The 22,635-nt window shown below is 48.4% G+C and overlaps 1 protein-coding gene across 1 annotated transcript; it reads right to left on the reverse strand.

The window, feature by feature from the left end:
* Nucleotides 1–1,075: 1,075 nt before the first annotated feature.
* LOC140390436 (zinc-binding protein A33-like) lies at nt 1,076–22,635 on the reverse strand. Its single transcript, XM_072475580.1, has 6 exons — nt 21,898–22,635; nt 21,716–21,811; nt 21,389–21,622; nt 20,503–20,525; nt 16,008–16,123; nt 1,076–2,820 (listed from the first exon to the last, which is right to left on the reverse strand). Exons 1-6 carry the CDS (start codon nt 22,303–22,305, stop codon nt 2,270–2,272), a joined length of 1,428 nt encoding a protein of 475 aa, XP_072331681.1. The 5' UTR covers nt 22,306–22,635; the 3' UTR covers nt 1,076–2,269.

The following is a 22,635-nucleotide window of genomic DNA, read 5'->3' on the forward strand; positions in this document are numbered from 1 at the left end:
CGGAGCACCCGGAGGAAACCCACGCAGACACGGGGAGAACATGCAAACTCCGCACAGACAGTGACCCAGCGGGGAATTGAACCTGGGACCCTGGCGCTGTGAAGCTACAGTGCTGTCCACTTGTGCTACTGTGCTGCCGTGACAGTTGTAAAGCTGTCAGACCTCACATCAAGGACAGTCATCAAGGCCTGCAAGGAGACATTTGCCAGGCATGGTATTCCACTCACTGTCATGAGTGACAATGGTCCCTGCTCCCACAGCCAAGAGTGGTCCAATTTTGCCAATTCGTACCAATTCAACCACATTACCTCAAGCCCACACTACCCACAGTCCAACGGGAAGGTTGAGAAAGGGGTCCATATAGTGAAGCAACTGCTCTGCAAGGCTGCGGACTCTGCTTCTGACTTCAACCTTGCACTGTTGGTGTACACGGCAGCCCCTCTGTCCACCGGCATGTCTCCGGCTCAACTCCTCAACTCCTCATGAATAGAGACCGGCGGACGACTGTTCCAGCCAGACACTTACCAGACCTGGATCACCTCCCAGTGCTGCAAAAGGTGCAGCAACTCAGGAACCGGCAAAAGCTGACGTACGATGCTCATGCTACCGATTTGCCTGTGCTATCTCCGGAAGATGCTGTTCGGATCAAGCTACCTGATGGAGGCTGGTCAGCTCCAGCTGTTGTTGTTCAACAGGCTGCTCCCAGATAATTTGTAGTTCGTATGGCTGATGGCTCCCTTGTCAGGCGCAACAGAAGGGCACTGCGCAAAGTTGCCTGCCCACCACCAGTTCCTACTTTTCCATATGTTGTTATGCCTCCTCCGCACCACGAGGCCACCAATCTGGCAGCAATCCCGCCTGTCAAGGTGCCGTCGGCCCCACCTACACCTCTCAGGTGGTCGACAAGGATCAGACGCAAACCCCAAAGATTGGACTTACAGACATTTCTCTTGTAAATTTTGTTCTGTATCTGCATGCTAGACACCTCTTATGTATATATTTATCCACTCGCTTTCATCCACTTGCCATTTAATGTAAATAGTTCTACATGTAAATACAGTCGCTCCAAGCAACTAACAATTTTTTTTTAAAAAGGGGAGATGTCATGATATGCACTCATGCACATAATGAGATATAGACAGGCAGTGACAGACACCCAGTACAGCCAATCAACACACAGGACAGAACACAACCAATCACCAGGCAGAACATTAGAAGGTGGTCTGGCACTATAAAACACACGAGGCATCAACACTCTGCCGCTTTCCACTGGTGACAACTGTAGTGACAGTCAGGGTGTATATATCAGTTTGCACCTTGTACACGTGGCTCAGAGCTAGTCTGGTCTAGTCAGTTATAGTAAGCACGCTTAGATTAGTAGAGTGTCAAACCCACAGCGAACTGTGTGCACTGCTTAACAAGTTCAATAAAGCGTATTGAACCAACATCAAAGTTTGGAGTCTACTTTCAAGTACAACTGCCTCCAGTTGCAGTCCGTGTTACCCCAGGGTGATTAACACAACAGAGTCCATGTGGACATATATTTCTTTATTCGTTCTAAGAAGACTGTTGCCATAAACCACACGAGTGGAAAATACACCGAATTGTTCTGTCACAACATCATGTGCAGTTCAGGGCAGTCAAACCGCCTAAAGAATGTGTTATTTAAGATTCAGTGAAACGGAAGCCCCTCTTACATATGCCTGTTACCGGGTGGATAATTCCTCCTTCTCCCAATGTCGGTTCCAAATCTGATCTCCCAGTAACTGTTCTTGCTGGATGGGGCCTTCAGGCTGTGGTGAGTCTGACTTTCACTGACCTTACACTGACCTCTGCTGCCAGCAACAGGGCATTATCACTGTGAGTGATAGGAGCTCCAACCAATCCGCTTCCTCATTTCCTCAACTTTGACAAAGAGTCATTGGACTCGAAACGTGAGCTCTTTTCTCTCCCTACAGATGTTGCCAGACCTGCTGAGATTTTCCAGCATTTTCTCCTTCGTTTCCGCTTACCCATTCCCCGGAAACCCACCTCCCTCACTCAGTGTCGCCACAAACAACATGTTGAGTTTCTGTGTCAACTTTGAGAAAAACTGTTTCTATTCCAGTGGTTCTCAGATTGTTTTGTTTGAAGAATCATTTTACAAATGTAATCATGGAGCCCCCAGTGTAAATAAAAATTCTATATAATAACCAGAACATGAACAGGTTCCATCAGTTTACAGCTGGCAGGAGACAGGGAGACAGAATTATATTATGGGATGGATCTGTTAGTGACCTTTTATCCTGCAGATTGTCAGCGGGGCTGAGTTTCCCCCGTCGTTGTTTGATCCAGGATTGAAGAAGGGAAAGAGTCTTTCAGTGAAAGTGTGGGTGAAAGTGTAGAGATGGGACATGTTGTCCACATTGTAAAATGACACTTGTCCACCTTCATGGTCTAGGTAAACCCCGATCTTACGAGGATTCACACTCGGGGTGAGGGGGGTTCGAGAAGGGGTGGTGTTGGCAAAATAACCAATTTCAGGAATTAACCATAGAATCCAGAATCCTGCCTCAGGGCTCGGTTTGATTCTTCTTTTCCTCTCCACAGACTCTCGGGCCACTCCCAGAATCCACTCAGTCTTCTCTCCAACCTCCACCTCCCAGTAATGTCTCCCTGATGTGAATCCTTCAGATTCCAGAACAAAGGGCCAGGAATCAAATCTCTCCAGGGTGTCAGGGAGTCGTTGCCATTTGTCTCCGAGACTCACACTGGTCCGGTCCTTGGACAGGAGGAGCCACGGATTCGCTGTGTTCAGATCCAGAGTCAGAGAGGCTGGAGCTGGGGGAAAGTTAAAATAACACAGTCAGTGATTTGGAGAGAGGGGGTGGAGAAGTGAGGGAGTGGTAGAGAGGGCAGACGGGGTAGGCAAGGAAGAGAATGGAAAGGGAGAGGGAGGGGGAGGGGTGAGGTTCAGAGGAGAGAGTGTGACGAGTAAGGATGAATCCCAGAGGAAGAGAGGGAAAGGGGAAAAGGAGGAGAGAGGATAGTTAGCAAAAGATAAGGGGGGATTGTGAGGGGAAGGGGGAGCATTGGGGAGACATTTCAAAAAGGGAAGGCGAGAATGAGGAAAGAGAATGACACAGAGGGAAACAGAAAGAGATGGATTGTGGAGGGATGATTTTGGGAGGAGTAAACAGGACAGCAGAACTAGTGAATGGAAGGGCAGAGAGCAGCAGTGGAAGAATGAGAGTGTACTGAAGGAGAGAGAGTGAGCAGGAGGGTTTCAGAGTGGGATTAAGAGAGGGAGAGCAGCATGACAGGGGGATTGGGAGGACAGGTGACAAAGAGAGAGCAGGTTGGTGAATGCAAAACAGGGACAGTGTGAAACAAGACAGTGGGAAGGTTGGTGAAAACAGGAGACTGTGCAATAGAATTGATGAGTGTGAGAGAGTGTGGGGGTGTACAAATGTTCAAGCTGGGATGGGGAGGGTGATAGCGGAATGGTGAGGGAAGGGCAAGCAAAGGAGTAAGAGTGTGGGTAGAGAGAGTGGCAGAACCTGGGAAGGAATGTGGGCGGGCGAAAGGTGTAAGATCGAGCATGGGGGGGGGGGGGGGGGGGGGGGGGGTGACAGTACGAGTTCATGACAGGGGAGAGATTGGGAAAGGGAGAGAGATTGTGGGAAGGGCAGATGTCAGAAGGAGAGCAATAGTTGGAAAAAGGGAGAGTAGAAGGTGACCGAAATAGTGTGGGGGAAACGTGCAGTTAAGAGACCGATGGGGGAGTAGAGGGGAGGCGTGAGTAGGGGAGAGAGTGAGGGATACGGAGTGGACAGAGCAAGACAGCAGGGCAGGAGAGGGCATGAGTGAGATTGAGCTGAGATTGTGTGAAGGGAGAGGAAAGACAAGGTTGGGAGAGAGGGAGAGGGGTCCGAGGGTGAGGAGAGAAAGAGCTGGAGAGAGCAAGTCAGAAGTGATTTTTCCACAAAGAACTCTACAGATGTCACCGCACAGGTTAAACATAATCAAGTCTGTTGGATAGCTTATAACATTTATATTTCAAGAACTCAACAATTCGAAGCAGCATGAGGGCCCTCAAGGCTGCTGTGACATTCAACAAGATCACAGTTGAGTTGACTGAATATATGTAATGACCCAGTCGTCACATCTCATTGAGATGGAGAATTCCAAACACTAAAAACCCTCTGACAGAAAATAAATTCTCCTAATCTCATTCTTGAGTGGTGACCCATTTTAAACTGTCCCTTAATGCTAGACCTCCACAAGGGAAAGATCCACTCAGCATCACTACTGTCGAGTCACCTCAGAGTTTCATGAGTTCAAATAAGATGACCCCTTTGTACAGGTCCAACTTGCTCAACCCTTCCTTCATAACACCTTCACTCCAGGAATCAATCCAGCAAACCTCTCCAAACTGCTTCTGAGCTAATTATGCAACTTATTTCAAAATTACACACAGTACTCCAGATGATGTCTTATCGAGGCGCTGTACAGCTGTAGCAACAATTGCATGTGTATATATTTGATTCTCCTTCCAATAAACACCAATTTTCCATTTACCGTTCTAATCAATTGCTGTAACTGTTGTGATTCATGTACTAGAACATCCAGATCCCTCTCTACCATTGAGTTCTGCAGTCTATTGGTACAAAGCAGACCAGACCCAAATGAGTTACTGTCCCGGACAACACTCGCAAATTTGTTTACCCTCCAGTGTTTGTTAGTTGGCTAAATTTGAAATTCCACTTGGTAATGGGAGAATATACCCACAAGATTCCATAGTTTGAAAGAAGAAGAATTTTCCAATTCAACAAAGCAAACAGTCAATGCTATCTATTTCATACTCGAACACAAAAGAATGACGTGAGGTTAATATGAGTTAACAGGAAAACTGTGGTTGAACACATGGCAAACTACGGTCAAATTACAGATATGACAAAGGTTAATCACACAAACCTTTCCAATAACCCACTCATACAATCCTCGAAACCATACAGTGCAGAAGGAAGCCATTTGGCCCATCGAGTCTGCACCGACCGGGACTTCCGGTTGCGGCTATGCGGAGCTAAGTCGTACATTCGGCAGCTCCCGCTAAATATGGACTTTTGGGCTCTTTTCAGGGACCCCAACGACACTTTTTCGACGTTCCCCGGTGTGGGAAGGAGATTGCAATAGTTCCCCTGACAGTTTATGGCTTGGACCAGGAGCAGGGCGACTAAAAAAATGGTGGTGAACCCGAAGAAGGTGCGAGGGAAGAAGAGCAAAATGGCGGGGGGCGGGGACCAGGCAGCGTGGATGCAATGGGCGCAGGAGCAGCAGGAGGTTATGCAGCGCTGCTTCAGGGAGATCAAAGCGGACCTGCTGGAGCCGATGAAGTCTTCTATCGACAAGCTGCTGGAGAGCCAGACGGCCCAGGGGGTGGCGATCCGCGAGGTCCGACAAAAGATCTCCGACAATGAGGACGAGATCTAGGGCCTCGCGGTAAAGGTGGAGGCGCACAAGGTGCTCCACAAGAAATGGCAGGAGCGGTTCGAGGAGATGGAGAATCGGTCAAGGCGGAAGAATTTGCCTCCCGGAGGGGCTGGAGGGGTCGGACGTGGGGGCCTATGTGGTCACCATGTTAAACTCGCTGATGGGAGTGGGGTTCTTCCAGGGGCCCCTGGAGCTAGAAGGGGCCCATAGAGTGCTGGCGAGGAGGCCCAAGGCTAACGAGCCTCCGCGGGCGGTGCTGGTGCAGTTTCATCGGTTCGTCGATCGGGAGTGTGTGCTCAGGTGGGCCAAGAAAGAGAGGAGCAGCAGGTGGGAGAACGCGGAGGTTCGGATATATCAGGACTGGAGTGCGGAGGTGGCGAAGAAGAGGGCTGGGTACAATCGGGTGAAGGTGGTGCTGCACAGGAATGGGGTGAAGTTTGGCATGCTGCAGCCGGCGCGACTCTGGGTCACCTACAAGGACCGGCACCATTATTTTGAGTCTCCGGAGGAGGCGTGGGCCTTTGTGTATGCCGAGAAGCTGGACACAAACTGAGGGTCGGGATGGGTGGTCGGGGATTGCTGTTGAGGTGTTACATTTTGAGGGGGGTCTTTGCCCTCGTTTCTTTTTGGTTCGGTGTGGGTGGTTAGGGTGGGTTGGGCATGGTTTTGGTTGGGTCTGTCGGATGGGCTCTTGGAGGGGGGTAAGTAAATGGAGTAGGGGTGGATGGCCGGTAGGGGGGATGGGGCTCCACGGGGGAGGGGGAGGTCCGAGTCGGGCGTGAGGGGACTGGGCCTGTAAAAGGAACGGCATCAGAGGTGGCGGGGCCGGGCAGGTGGAAAGCGCGGGCTTTTTCCCGCACTGAAGGCTGGAGGGGGCGGGGCCGGGGCGGGGAAGCGAGGGTTGTTTCCCGTGCTTGGGATGGAAGGGGGGGGTGGAGAGCCTGTGGATGGGTAATGGAGGAGGAGGGTATGTCCCACAATGGGAGGAGTCGAAGGAGAGGCGGGAGTAGCTGGGGTCAGCAGGAGTCAGCTGACTTGCGGGAGTGCAATGGGGTGAGTAAAGCAGCTAGGAGGGGTCCTAGTTGGGGGGGAGGTGGAGGGTGGGGGAATGGGTGGGGGTGGGTGGGGGGGAACCGGGCTGCTGCTGCTGTGGTCAAGGGGGAGCTGGAGCGAGTAGAGGGGGTTGGGACAGGGGTCTGCCATCGTTGGGAACAGGCCGGAAGTTCGGTGCGGGCGTGTGGCTGGCCAAGGAGGGGATATGGCTAGTCGGCAGGGGAGGGGGGCGGGTAGCCCCCTGATCCGGCTGATAACCTGGAATGTAAGAGGGATGAATGGGCCGGTCAAGCGGGCCGAGGTGTTTGCGCACCTGAAAGGGCTGAAGGCGGATGTGGTTATGCTCCAGGAGAGACAACTGAAGGTGGCAGACCAGGTAAGACTGAGGAAAGGGTGGGTAGGTCAGGGCTAGATGCAAAAAATCGGGGGGGTGGCGATCTTGGTGGGAAAGAGTGTCGTTCGATGCGTCAAGTATTGTGACAGACAATGGCGGCAGGTACGTAATGGTAAGTGGTAAGCTGCAAGGAGAGAGGGTGGTGCTGGTCAATGTGTATGCCCCAAACTGGGACGATATGGGTTTCATACGGCGCATGTTGGGTCGTATCCTGGACTTGGAAGTGGGGGGCCTGATAATGGGGGGAGACTTTAACACGGTGTTGGATCCGGCAATGGATCGCTCCAGGTCTAGGACGGGTAGGAAGACGGCGGCGGCAAAGGTGCTGAGGGGGTTTATGGACCAGATGGGAGGGGTGGACCCTTGGAGATTTGCAAGGCGAATTTTCATTCTTCCCACATGTCCATGAGGCTTATTCCCGGATCTACTTTTTCATTATGAGTAGGGCGCTGATAGCGAGAGTAGAGGATACCGAGTACTCGGCGATAGCCATTTCGGATCACGCCCCGCATTGGGTAGACCTAGAGCTGGGGGAGGAGAGTGACCAGCGACCGTTGTGCCGCTTGGAGGTGGGGCTGTTGGCAGACGAGGAGGTGAGTGAGCGGGTCCGAGGAAGCATAGAGAGATACCTGGAGGCCAACGATAATGGGGAGGTCCGAGTGGGGATGGTATGGGAGGCGCTGAAGACAGTGGTTAGGGGAGAGCTGATCTCCATTAGGGCCCACAAGGAGAGGAGGGAGCGGGGGGAGAGGGAGAGGCTGGTGGGGGAGATGGTGAGGGTAGACAGGAGGTATGCGGAGGTGCCTGAGGAGGGACTGTTGAGGAAGAGGTGCAGCCTCCAGTCCGAATTCGACCTGGTGACCACCAGGAAGTCAGAGATGCAGTGGAGGAAGGCCCAGGGGGCGATTTATGAGTATGGGGAAAAGGCAAGTCGGATGCTGGCGCATCAGCTTCGGAAGCGGGACGCAGCTAGGGAGATCGGGGAAGTTAAGGACAGGAGAGGGAGTGTGGTGCGGAGTGGGGTTGGCATCAATGGGGTCTTCAGGGACTTTTATGAGGAATTGTATCGGTCCGAGCCCCCACGGGAGGAGGGAGGGATGGGCCGCTTTCTGGACCAATTGAGGTTTCCGAAGGTGGAGGAGGGACTGGTGGCAGATTTGGGGGCCCCGATTGGGCTGGAGGAGCTGGCCAAAGGGATAAGGAGCATGCAGGCGGGGAAGGCACCGGGGCCGGACGGTTTCCCGGTCGAATTCTACAAGAAATATGTGGACCTGTTGGGCCCGTTGCTAGTTAGGACCGTCAATGAAGCAAGGGAGTGGGGGGCTTTGCCCCCGACGATGTCCCGGGCACTGATCTCCTTGATCCTGAAGCGCGACAAGGATCCTCTGCAGCGTAGGTCTTACAGGCCGATTTCATTGTTAAACGTAGATGCCAAGGTGCTGGCGAAGGTCTTAGCCACGAGGATTGAGGATTGTGTGCCGCAGGTGATCCACGAAGACCAGACAGGGTTCGTGAAGGGGAGGTAGTTGAACGCGAATGTGCGGAGGCTCCTGAACGTTATTATGATGCCGGCGAGGGAGGGGGAGGCGGAGATAGTGGTAGCGATGGACGCTGAGAAGGTCTTTGACAGGGTAGAGTGGGGGTACTTGTGGGAGGTGCTGAAGAGGTTCGGGTTTGGGGAGGGGTTTGTCAGGTGGGTTAGGCTGTTGTACGAGATCCCGATGGCGAGTGTGGCCATGAACAAGAGGAGGCCTGAGTACTTTCGGTTGCATTGAGGGATGAGGCAGGGGTGTCCCCTGTCCCCCCTGCTCTTCGCACTGGTGATTGAAACCCTGGCTATGGCACTGAGGGAGTCGAGGAACTGGAGGAGGCTGGTGCGGGGTGGGGAGGAGCATAGGGTGTCGCTCTATGCAGACGACTTGATGCTATACGTGGCGGACGTGGTGGGGGGAATGCCGGAGGTAATGAGGATCCTCAGGGAGTTCGGGGATTTCTCAGGGTACAAGCTCAACATGGGGAAGAACGAGTTGTTCATGGTTCACCCAGGGGACCAGGAGCGGGGGATTGGTGGGCTCCCACTAAAAAGGGCGGAGAGGAGCTTCAGGTATTTGGGGGTTCAGGCGGCCAGGAGCTGGGAGGCCCTGCATAGACTTAATTACACGAGGCTGGTGGAGTAGATGGAGGAGGAGTTCAAGAGGTGGGACGCGCTGCCGCTGTCCCTGGCGGGTAGGGTGCAGTCAGTTAAGATGACGGTGCTCCCAAGGTTTTTGTTCTTGTTCCAGTGCCTCCCCATGTTTATCCCGAAGGCCTTCTTTGGGCGGGTCAACAGGAGCATAACTGGGTTTGTGTGGACGCGAGGGATTCCGAGGGTGAGAAGGGTTTTCCTGGAGCGGCGTAGGGGGGGGGGGGGACGACACTACTGGGCCGCCAATACAGCGATGGTGCGCAAGTGGGTGATGGAGGGGGTGGGGGCTGCATGGAAGAGGCTGGAGACGGTGTCTTGTGTGGGTAGGAGTCTGGAGGCGCTGGCAACGGCGCCGCTGCCGCTCCCTCCAATGAGGTATACCACGAGCCCGGTAGTGGCGGCTACCCTCAAAATCTGGGGGCAGTGGAGGCAGTGGGGGAAGTTGGAGCCTCGGTGTGGACCCCAATACGGGGGAACCACCGGTTTGTCCCAGGGAGAATAGACGGAGGGTTTTCGGGGCAGGGATAAGAAGGTTGGGGGACCTGTTTGTGGACGGGAAGTTCACGAGCCTGGGTGAGCTGGAGGAGAAGTATGGGCTCCCCTCCGGGGAACACCTTCAAGTACTTACAGGTAAGGGCGTTTGCCAGACGGCAAGTGGTGGAATTCCCGCGGCTGCTGCCGCACACAGTACAGGACAGGGTGCTCTCGGGGGGGTGGGTTGGAATGCGGAAGATCTCGGAAACTTACCGGGTGATGCAGGAGGAGGAGGAGGCCTCGGTGGTGGAGTTGAAAGGTAAGTGGGAGGAGGAGTTGGGAGAGGAGATCGAAGAGGAGACATGGGCAGATGCCCTCGGGAGGGTGAACTCTTCCTCCTAGTGTGCGAGGCTCAGCCTCATACAGTTTAAGGTGCTGCACCGGGCACACATGACCGGGACAAGGATGAGCCGGTTCTTTGGGGGAGAGGACAGGTGTGTTAGGTGCTCAGGGAGACCAGCAAATCACACCCATATGTTCTGGGCATGCCCAGCGCTGGAGGAATTTTGGAAGGGCGTAGCAAGGACGGTGTCAGGGGTGGTAGGATCCAGGGTCAAGCTGGGCTTGGGGCTCGCAATATTTGGGGTTGTAGGGGAGCCGGGAGTGCAGGAGGCGAAAGAGGCCGGTATCCTGGCCTTTGCGGCCCTGGTAGCCCGGCGAAGGATTCTTCTTCAGTGGAAGGATGCGAGGCCCCCAAGCGTGGAATCCTGGATCAATGATATGGCAGAGTTTATTAAATTGGAGAGGGTGAAATTTGCCTTAAGGGGGTCGGTACAAGGGTTCTTTAGGCGGTGGCAACCGTTCTTGGACTTCTTGGCAGAACGGTAGACAATGGTCAGCAGCAGCAGCAACCGGGGGGGGGGGGGGGGGGGGGGTCTATTTTATTTTTGTTTATTCACCCTGGGGGATCTGAGGGGGTGTATATATTTGCTATGTTTGCTTTGTGTTAATTCGGGGTGTTAATTTATTATTTATGTATAGGTGGGAGGGGGGCACGGGGGCTGTTTTACTTTGTTCTGTATTTAATTCTATTGGGTTCCTTTTTCATTCTGTTGTTGATATTTTGTGAAAACCTCAATAAAAGTTATTTTTTTTAAAAAGAGTCTGCACCGACCATTCAAATGAGCACTCTGCCCATCTACGAGTGTCCACCTTGCTCTATCCCCGTAATCCCATAACCTAACCTACCATCGCTGGAAATTAAGGGGCAATTTAGCATGATTAATCCCCCTAACCTGCACATCTTTGGACTGTGGGAGGAAACGGAAGCACCCAGAGGAAACCCATGCAAGCAAAAATGCAAAAATATTTTTATTGGCCTGAATTGCATAAGGGTGTACTTGATTTTTTTTCCGGACATGTCATGAGTCATGTAATAAGGAAACCTCAAGTGGTAATTAACCCTTAATACCCAGTCCAGCATTTGAGGAATCTTTTACTTGGGTCCTAATTGATTGCATGGGACTCCTGTCTAAAATGAAAAGTGCGAATCCATATTTGTTGACCATGGTAGAGATGTCTACCAGATTTCAAGATGCCATTCCATTCAGAAATATTACAGTTAAGAGGGTTGTAGAGGGGCAGCATGTGGCGCAGTGGATAGCACTGGGACTGCGGCGCTGAGGACTGGGTTCGAATCCCGGCCCTGGGTCACTGTCCATGTGGAGTTTGCACATTCTCCCCATGTAGGTGTGGCTTTCACCCCCACAAGCCAAAGATGTGCAGGTTAGGTGGATTGGTCACGCTAAATTGCCCCTTAATTGGCGAAAAAATAAATAATTGGAGATCTAAATTTAAATTTATTTTTAAAAAGAGGGTTGTAGAGGAATTAACTAATTGTTTTAACCAGACATGGAGTACCAACAGAAATCTAATTAGATCAGAGATCAAATTTTATGTTGAAGTTATTCACGGACGTTATGGAGAGTTTAGGAATAAAGCAGTAACTCAAGTGCATATCATCCAAAATCAAAGGGACTGTTAGAATGGTGGCACTAAACTTCAAAGACCATGATGAAGGTCTCCAGTCAAGATTATCCAAAGGATTAGGATAAAACAGTGCTTATCATTTGTGCTGTTTGCAATTAGGGATGCCCCTAATGAATCGATAAAATTCCATCCATTCGAATTGACTTTTGGTCTTGAGGTAAGAGGACCACTTAAATTGATCAATGAGAAACAGATGAGTCAGTGGTCTCAGACTACATTGTTGGACCATAACTCAAACTTTCGGGAGATTTTTTGTTCAATTTTGGGGAATTTAGCATGGCTAATCCACCTACTCTGCACATCTTTGGGTTGTGGGGGTGAGACCCATGCAGACACGGGGAGAATGTGCAAACTCCACATGGACAGTGATCCAGAGCTGGGATGAAACAGGGGCCCTCAGTGCCCTAAGGCAGCAGTGTTAACCACTGTGCCACGTTGTCATCCCTTTAGGGAGAAAGTAACTAGAGCTGACGAGTTGGCTAGAAAGTATCTAAAACTTACACAGCATGTGATGAAACAAGAGTTAGATAAGAAATCACAAATTCATAGTTTTGTTAGTTAGGAGAAAATATTAGTGGTATGACCAATGGTAGGTGAACCATTAAAAGCAAGATTTAGTGGGCCATAGAAAATGGAAAGGAAATTATTTGATAAGAACGCCAAATAGAAGGAAAACTCGTAGAGTGTGTCATGTGAATATGCTCAAAAGCTTTATTGATGGAGAAAGAAAGAGGGAGGTGGTGTTAGTCATTGTAATTCAGGGAAAAGTGATAAATCCAGATGATTCTGTATTTGGCATTCCTCAAATTACATTGGACGACGAGGAAGTGGAAATGAATTGGGATCAATTACTGAATTACCTTCCATGGGAAAATACAAGTGACCTGAAAGAGTTATTACAGTCACATATTGCTATATGTGGGAACAGATGAGGACGTACAAAAGTAATTATATAGGATGTAGATGTGGGAGATGGGACTCCAATTAAGCAACATCCATACAGACTCAGTTCACCAAAGCTAGTACAGGTACAAAGGGAAATTGAAAGCATGCTAAAGAATGATATCATTAAAATGAGATGCAGCGATTGGAGCTTCGCCCATTGTAATGATGCCAAAACTAGATGGAGCACAACGATAGTGTGTGGACTACAGAAAGATCATTGCAGTTACGCAGTCAGATTCATATCCTATTCCTTGTTTGGAAGACTGTATTCAAAAGGTTGGACAAGTGAATGTTATTAACAAACTTAGCTTACTTAAAGGATAGTGGCAAGAACCTTTTTCAGCCTGAGCTAAAGGAAATTCTGCTTTTTAGATGCCAAATGGTCTGCGTCAGTTTAAAGTTATGCCATTTGGAATTAAGAATGTGCCAGCAACATTCCAAAGATTAACCAAAAAGGTCATTTCCGACCTTAACAATTATGCAATGTACATGCACGATTTGGTGGTGTTCAGTAAAATGTGGAAGGGGTATTTGGAACATATAGAGGAATTGTTCGATCGACGGCAGGAGGTCGGATTGGTGGTAAACTTGGCTGAAAATGAATTTGTGAAACCTAAAATCAGATTCTTAGGCCATACAATTGGACATGGTCAGATGCCCCATGGAATTTGAAAACCAAAGCTAATGTGGAGTTTCCAATACTAGCAACGAGGAGAAAAGTTCTGAGATTTCTTGGCATAAGTGGTTCTACCACAAATCCATGCCAAAGTTTAGCAGTGTGATTGCTCCACTGACTGAACTTCTGAAAAGTCCCAACAAATTTCCTTGGAGGTCGGAATGTCAGGAGGCATTTGGCAATCTAAAAATTGTGTTAACCACCACACCAAAAGTAATTATATAGGATAGGCGACACCTAATTATGCCAAGTATTTAAGGTGCGAGTGACATGGGAGTTGGTGCTGTACCGTTGTATAATGAAAGAACAGAAGGTCTGTTCGTTATATTTTTTCGGAAACTAAATAATCATCAAAGTAAATATTCGACCATAGAGAAGGAGGCATTGAGATTGGTATTGGCGTTACAACATTTTGACATTTATGTTGCGAATAATTCATTGGAGACAATAATCCATTAAAGTTTTTGGATAAGTTTAAGGATCGAAATGCAAGATTGTTTGGATGGAATTTATTGTTACAACCATTTAACGTTAAAAAAAGTACAAGTGGCAGGAAGAGAAAAGGTGATGGCAGATACTGTATTCCGACTTTGAGATGTGAGAAGACTGAAACTTTCAAAGGTGGAAAAAAAAGACCGAATGGGCTATATTCAGTGCAAAGTGCATGCTTAAATGCAATATAATATGTATGTCATAGAGTATTAGTAGTGTTTAGTAAAGAGGAATGTTTAGAGTTGAATGGGTTTGGAAAATTAAGCCAACTTACTGGGGGGAGATATGATGAATGTAGGGATTTCAGATATGTTGTAGTATATATTTTGGGTGCATTAAGTGTTGCAAGCCTGGGTTAGTATGTGACAGCTGCAGCAATGTTTTTTTTGAATCCCAGTTTGAAAGGCAGCTAGATTTTTGGACCCAAGTGTGCAAATAGGGCATCATAAAAGCTTGGGCTAATGGACTTTTGTTTATGTCAAGAGGGTTCCCTGGGAAGTAGACAATAAAAGATATTGTGTTGAAACTTCAATAATCAGATCATGGGATTTGAGTGGGATAGGATTATGTAACTGATGGGAGGAGCCAGGACCTCTAGCAGGTAGGCAGAGTGTTCTTTGGCAGGAAGGTGAATCGAGATGCAGTTTCTGAAGAATACAGCTGGAGATTCTGCATTATTCTGACAGGCTTCAGATCTCCCTTCAGACATTCTCAAAAGATCTCAATCCAAGCAAGTATGCTGGGTCTGCTAACTGTATTTAAAAGTATGTTTTGACATAATATGGGTGTGTTTGAGTGGAAACAGTGATAGCAGTTGAGGGAATTGTTTCATTGTAATGTTAAGTGTTGTTTAATGGATAATTCAAAGCTATTTTCTTTGTGATGCCAATATGAGTAATACTGTGTTTGCAATAACGTTTGTTTTAATATAACGATATCCCTACTTGTGCGTGAAATCACTCGCGGAGTCTTACAAATTAAGTAAAATGTTGGAGTTTCTGTTCAATGTCCTAGCAGCTGATGGGGTCTGGTCTGGGGTAGTAATAGTTTAATATGTCAGCCATGTCCAAGTAAGACCTACACTCTCCTTGGCCTTCACAATTCCACTCTCCAAACCGAGACAGCTCTCTCCCATTTGAATTTACAACTTTTGCCAACTGCTCATTTAATGTTCTTTTGATGTTGCTGATGCTCTCAGTCAAAGAAAAAATACATTACTTACATCCAATATCCTTCACATGACGTAGCTAAGAGTGATTTAGATCTCAACATTCCTCAGTTTTGCACCAAAATCATACACAGTATTTGCCATCTGGTTCCCGCGAATGCCAGCCTGGCAATTATGTAGCAGGTACAAAGTAGCTAGACAGTGTCGTCATATATAGGAGAAGCCATAGTGAATCGTCATGGAGAGCTTTTTCTGTACAAGTGGACTCAATGTAATTTTGGGCTTCCATTGGATAATGGACTAAACATATAAATACCGTGGTGACAAGAGCAGGTCAGAGGCTAGGAATAATGAGACATGTCACTCAACTCCTGCCTCCCCAAAGCCTGTCCACCACCGACAAGCCACAAGACAGGAGAGCGATGCAAGACCTCCACCTTGCCTGGAGTGCAGCTCCAATAACACTCAAGAAGTTCTACACCATCCACAACAAAGCTCCATCATTCAGTTCACTCAAAGAAATAAACCTCAGTCAATTCAAACTGCTGTGTCATCCTCCCTTTTCTCTATTTGATCTTATCCCTACATTGTTGCAAACTCTGTGCCTGTGTGAAAATTGAGAAGCTTTGTCTACTCTGCACTGTTTGAATCTTGAATGCTTTGATAAGATCCCCTGGCGTCCTCACTTTTATAGTGCAGATTCATCTCCTCGTGATTCAGTCGAATTCCACCTCACAGATGAGCTGCATTTGAACACATTTGCTTCAAAGTCTTCATGCCTTCCTGATAATAGGTTGATTAAAAAGATTTTGCAGAATTCCAAAAGCAGACAGGCCAGTCTCCGCTACAAATTGGGTTTCCCATCCTGAGATTGGTGCTCTATTCCTCTGGTTATACAGATCCCTTCACTGCTTTGACACACGGTGCTGATGGCTTCAGACACTCACCCAGAGGAACCCACAGAGAGTCAAATATGAGAATGGAGAGGCTCCCGAGGATTAACAACCGACAAAGTGAATATTTAATCTGGGACTTTTGAGTTTGGTTTATCCATTCCCAAGTAGATTTATAATCAAGAAAATTAATATCAGAGTTTTACCTGGGTTAATTAAGTGCAGCATTTCCCTCCACATTGTGTACTGTAAAGGGCCTTTGAACATTCCAATGGGTAGGGCGGCAGCATATACTGAGAGTGACGGATCGTCATCACTCATCCTGTAAATATTAAACAATTGATGTCACAAATCATTCCTTGCTACAAAATTTAAGAAATGGAAATATGTCAGAAATTATTTGGGTTAATGGACTTTTGTTTATATCAAGAGGGTTCCCTGGGGAGTAGACAATAAGAGAATTGTGTTGAAATTTAAATGATCAGATCATGGGATTTGAGTGGGATAGGATTTGAATGATCTATCTGTCCCAACATTCCCATCTATCAGCACTTTTCACGTGAGAGTGAAAGTAAAATGTTAATCTTAGTTTTATAACTGAGCAAAAGATAACTTGGAAATTAAGGAGCAGAGACAGGAAACGCCCATGTCCAGAAAATGATTCATAGTCTGATAACAGATTAGTTACCAAGGCATCGCACACACTCAGAAGATGCACACAATCCTCTCTGAGACTGAGCTGCTCTAATTATGGCCTCTTGACGATCTTTGATTAACGATGCCCAGCTATTGGTGGCTGGGTCTTCAGATGTCGGTGTCGCAAATTCTGGAAATCCGTCCCTAAAAACCGCCCCTTCACAATTCCTCTTTCTCCTTTCAGAAACCTGGCTCTGGAATCATTGTTAATATCTCCTTGTGTGACGCGGTCTCAGTTTTTGTTTCGGAAGTTTGAACGCTCTTATTCAGCACCTTCGGATTTTCTCTTTTTAAATATTTTATTCAAGCGTTTTCATAAAAACATACCAAAGTAGAATCAGACTCATACAACATTATAAATAACCCACTCCCCTGCTCCCCACCCTCGCCCCCTTCTTTTAACCCCCTTCCTCCCCTTCTCCCCCCCCCCCCCCTCTTCCTCCTCACCCCCTTGCTGACTCCTCAATCCTCTTTAAAGTAGTCAATGAACGGCTTCCACCTCCGGGTGAACCCATCACCGACCCCCTCAGGATGAACGTGACCTTCTCCAGCCTCAGGAATTACACCAGGTCGCAAACCCACACACCCGCTTTCAGCGGCTCCGAGTCCCTCCATCCAATAAAGATCCATCTCCGGGCTATCAGGGAGGCAAGGCCAGGACATCAGCCTCTCTCGCCCCCTGGACGCCCAGGTCTTCTGATACCCCAAATATCGCAACGTCCGGACTCAGGGCCACCTTCACCCCCAGCACCATGGACATTTCATCCGCGAACCCCTGCCAGAACGCCTTTAGCTTCAGCAATGCCAAGAACATGTCAACATGATTTGGGTGCCTCCGCACGCATCGCCCACACTTGTCCTCTGCCCCCTCAAAAAACCTACTCATCCACACTACCATCATATGTGCTCTATGGACCACTTTAAACTGAATGAGTCTTAGCCTTGCACATGACGAGGATGCATTCACCCTTCGCAGAGCCTCAACCCATGTCCCGGCCTCCACCTCCTCATCCCACTTACGCTTTATATCCCCCACTATGGCCTCATCCCGATCCATCAGCTCCTTGTAGACGTCAGACACCTTTCCCTATCTCCTCCTTTGACACCACCTTGGCTTGCAACCCCAAGGGTGGTAACCCAGGAAAAGACAGCACCTCTTGCTTCACAAAATCCCAAACCTGCAGGTACTTGAAACCATTCACCCTGGGCAGCTCAAATTCTTCCTCTAGGTCCTCCAATTTCACAAACATGCCCTCTACAAACAGGTCACTGAATCGCTCAATCCCTTCCTGCTGCCAGCCCCAAAACCTTGCATCCAGCCAACCCCCCCCCCCACCCCCCCCCCCCCCCCACCCCCCTCAGTCCCAAATGCTTTTTTTACTTCCTCCACACTCTCAAGGCCGACACCACCAGTGGGCTCACGGAGTGCCTGACCGGCGAGAATGGCAGAGGTGCTGTTCACCCTGAAGCGCATTCCCCAGCAAGAAGCCGCCTCCATCCACCCCCATGCCGATCCCTTCCCCTCTACCCATTTCCTGACCATGGCATTGTTCACAGCCAAGTAGTAGATCATTATATTCGGCAATGCCAGCCCATACCCCCTCCTCACCCCAACTCCAACAAAGCCCTCCTGACCCGTGGTTCTTTCTTGCCCACACAAACCCAGAGATCAGCATGTTAACCTTTTTAAACAACATCTTCGGGACAAAGATCGTGAGGTTCTGAAATACAGGAACCTTGGCAATACCGTCATCTTTATTGTCTGCACCCCTCCCGCCAACCATAATGGCAGCACACCCCACGTCTTAAAACCCCCTTCATCTGCTCCACCTGCCGAGTAATATTCAACTTGTGGAGCTGTGCCCAACCCCGTGTCACCTGAATTCCCAGGTATCTAAAACTCGCCCCCACTACCTAGAACAGCAACTCCCCAAACCTCCTCTCCTGCCCTCTGATCTCAATCGGGAACACTTCGCTCTTTCCCATATTCAACTTGTACCTGGAGAACTAGCCAAAGTCCTCCAAAATCCCCATAATGCCCCCAATGCCACCCAATGGGTCCGAAATGTATAACAGCAGGTCATCCACGTACAATGAAACCACCCCATCCCCCGCACAATCCCTTTCCAATCCCTTGATTGTCGTGGCTCGATGGCGAAGGCAAAGAGTAACAGGGAGAGTGGGCATCCCTTCCTCGCCTCCCCCCGATGCAGCCTGAAATATCCTGAGCTGACCCGGTTCATCCGCACACTTGTGACCTGTGCCTTGTACAGTAACCGGGCCCAGTCCACAAGCCTCTGCCGAACCTGAACCGCACCAGCACCTCCCACAGATATTCCGAACACCTGCTCTGCATCCGTCGCCACTCCCACCCCACCATCAAAACAAAAGGAACATTTCAATGGGAAAAGTTTCCCGAGAAAAAAGAAACATTCACACAAACTCCTCCAAAGTTCAATGTCCTCCTTCTCCTGCCAGTCCATTGTCGCTCATGAGCTCCATCGCCTCCTCTGGCATGCCAAAATAATATTCACGCTTCTGGAAAGTTACCCAGAGGTGGGCCGGGTACAACACCCCGAACTTCACCACCTTCTTAAAGAGGGCAGCCTTGACCCGATTAAACCCGGTCCTCCCGGTCACCAGTTCTACACCCAGGTCCTGGTACACCCGCGGCTCCTTCCCTTCCCTGGTGCACTTCGGCGTCTGCCTCGCCCACCGAAGAAGCTTCTCTTTATCCAGAAAGCGGAGAAACCGCCCCACCATCGCCCACGGCGGCTCCTCATCAGCGCCCTGCACACTCGCTCGATCTCAGGGTCCGGTGAAAGACCCCCTCCCCCATCGACTTCACCAACATCTATGCCACATACGTGCCGGCCTACGCACCTTCGATACTTTCGAGTATTGCCACAATCCCAAAGTGTTGCCTTCTGGAGCGGTTCTCCAGATCCTACATCTTTTCCTTCAGCCTCGTCTGGGTCTCCCACATCACCCCCACCTCGGCCACCAACGAGGCCAACTACTCCTCGTGCTCCCCCACCCACCGCCTCCTCCACTTTCTGGATTGCCCAGCCTTGGGACTCCAGCCTCTGCTCCACTCTCTTGATTCCTGCTTTAACCGGCTCCGCCACTTTGGCCAGGTCCTCCAGGGCCTCCTTCCTCTGCTGGCTGAACTTAGCATTCAGAAACTCCACTAACTGCTCCGTTGACCACTAGGTAGGCAGCACATCCCCTTGCTCTCCGCTATCTTATACAATGGCGCCCCTCAGAGACTCTCCTGCTCCAAAAGCTCTTTTCTTCTCGCCCCACTCCTCGTGCATGGATCTATCCACCAGCTGCTCCAGAGGAGTTACACCTTCTCTAGGTACTCCTACACCTCTTTCCATCCAAAAACTTTGCCCTTCAGAAGGGGAATGGACCAAAATATACCACCTTGAGCGGGAGCCACCAAATGTGCGACCGCTCACTCCATAGTCACCACCAGAAGTACCACCTTGGGATTTTCCAATATGTTAAAGGTGCTATATAAATAAAAATTGTTACTGTTGTGCATGTTATCGGAATGAAACAAGGTTGTATTGGAGTATGAAAATAAAACCCAGTTCTTCTTTAAGGTGAGGCTTTCTTGGGTCAGATGCTGTGCAGGTGTTTGAATGGCCCACACCTGGAAACATGGACCGTGTGTCTCTCTCAGGGTCGGTGGGAAGGTTACTACCTCACAGGGAGACTGCAGCTTGTAAATCATCACTGCGGGTCCTGGAACATGGTCCTGTTATTTACATGTCACCGTGTCACTGAATACAACATTGGAGAACAGTTACTAATCATTGCAATAAAGGATGATTCTGTGGGAATCATAAAATGAGTTATGATCATCGAAATAATAAATCTTTTAAAATATAATTGTGGAACTGTAAGCAGGAGAGAAAGTCACGAAAATCCAAAACACAATTCTGTGTTATTTAAAAAATTTAACTCTGCAGAGTTTGAGTAAAGAGCATGTCCTACCTTCTCTTCCGAGAAACTCCCATCTGAAATAAATAAATGAGGATGATAGTAAAAGATTTCAGAAGGATACAGACACGATGGTGAAATTAATAGACACTGAGGCAGATGTAATTTCACACGGATATGGAAAGTGATGCAGTTTGAAAGGAAGAACAAAGAAAGGCAAAATACACTAAATATTACAATTTAAAAGAAACACAAGAACAGATCATCTGGTTGAGTTCACAAATATTTAAGATTGTTATAAAATGAGGGAACTTTATTTTTCTAGTGAATTTTGATCATTTGGAACATGCTGGCTCACATGGTGGAGGAAACAAATTCATTGGTAATTTTCAGAAGGGATTTGGAGATATATTGGTGAAGGAAACAATTGCCCCCAATCAGAGTAAAGAGCCAGGACAGTGGGACTAAATGGAGATCTTTTTCACTGACCCAGCACAGAGAATTGTTTTCACCTGTGCTGTAGAATTGATGATATTATTAAGATGACCTTTGTGTCAGACACTGGAGTCAACATCAATCCCAGTCACAGACTCAGTGATTCTCACACCCACCGTATTAGACACACCCACACACACACACAACATGGGAATGGATCTGAATTGCAATGTCAATTCCTGGAGAAAATTACACTAATTGAGCAAGGAAATAATTCCAAACAAGTGTCCAGATCGGAACAACTCATTCCCGGGAGATTCCGGTATTCCTGAAATTCTGCAGACAGTGTGGGAGGCGGTTAGTTCACTGACGACAGCAGACACCCGGGAATGGACAAAAACTCGATCTAATATTTTTCCATAAATTCTTCATTAATTTTACAATTATCACTAGTTATTTTGTGACTTTACATTTCACTGAACTGACCCGCAATATATTCCCTCACCTTCAAAAATACCAGCTCGTCTTTTTGCTCCATTTGTTTCTGCAACTTGGAGAGTTTCTCCTCAATAGAATTTAAATTCTCCTGAATCTCTCGAAGGTTTTTCTCCATTGGTTCTAGAATCCTCTCCTCTTCTTCCCTGAGATCTCTGAGTAAACGCTGCTCTTTCTCCGTGAGAATCTGGTGCATTTTACTGAACTCGGATGTGATGTGGGTCTGCAGACTGCTCGACTGTTCCTACCAAATGAAATGTGAAACATAATTAATGTCCCGCGATACAGGGAACAAAACTAACCGAGATCCCAGAAAATCAGCACAGGGATCCCTTACCCTAACTTCAGAAATCTTCCGTTTCTGTTTCTGTTCCGTTTCTAGAACCGCCGATTTCTTCACTGTGAGAGAATCTAAAAAAGATTTCAGCTGATCCTGGGATTGGGTGAGAAAATATAGAAGTGTGTTGGATGTACACATTGCAATAAAATCATTAGCTGATAAAATATGTCACTTTTTACCTTGTGGATTTCAACAGCTTCTTTAATCGGCAGAAAGCTGTGAGATTTGTGTTCCCGCGAATCTCTACAAATCAGACAGATCAGTTTCTTGTCAGTTTCACAAAACAGCTTCAGTTCTTCCTGATGTTCCTCACAGTGAAGTTTACTGAACTTCTCTTTTGGATTCAACTTTACTTTTCGAGCTTTCTCGGTCAGATTCGCTAAGGCCCGATTTGCCCTGAAGTTTCTTTCCGGAAACTCCTCTCTACATTCCGGGCAGGAGTTTATCTCCTTTTCCCAACACTGGGAGATACAGGAGCGGCAGAAGTTGTGTCCACAATCCAGGATTACCGGATCAGTGAAGAAATCAAGACAAATGGGACAAATTGTCTCCTCTGTCCAACTCTCTGCTTGCTGTCTGGAAGCCATATTCACACTCAGCACTTCCTGATTTAAACCGATTTCAGTTTCGATATTACAGCCTCAGTTCACCTCAGCGATTTCCTGATTATCACCCAAGAAAGAAGCTCATGGTGGCTTGTGGATAATGGAGGGGATAATAGAACCGTGTCGGGGCGGTTTGGGCTCCAAGGAATGTTGGCAGTGGAGAGAGGTGGGGGAGATGGGCGACATTGAGAATCGATTGCACTTTTCTCGAGTATGAACTCGCTGCCTATCACAAACCCTCCGGTGAAACTCGGTGTGAGATCCACACCCAGAAATTGAATTGTTTTAATTTTTGCAGCCACTCACTCTAAC

The sequence above is a fragment of the Scyliorhinus torazame genome, chromosome 14 (assembly GCF_047496885.1).
Source record: "Scyliorhinus torazame isolate Kashiwa2021f chromosome 14, sScyTor2.1, whole genome shotgun sequence".
NCBI lineage: Eukaryota > Metazoa > Chordata > Chondrichthyes > Carcharhiniformes > Scyliorhinidae > Scyliorhinus > Scyliorhinus torazame.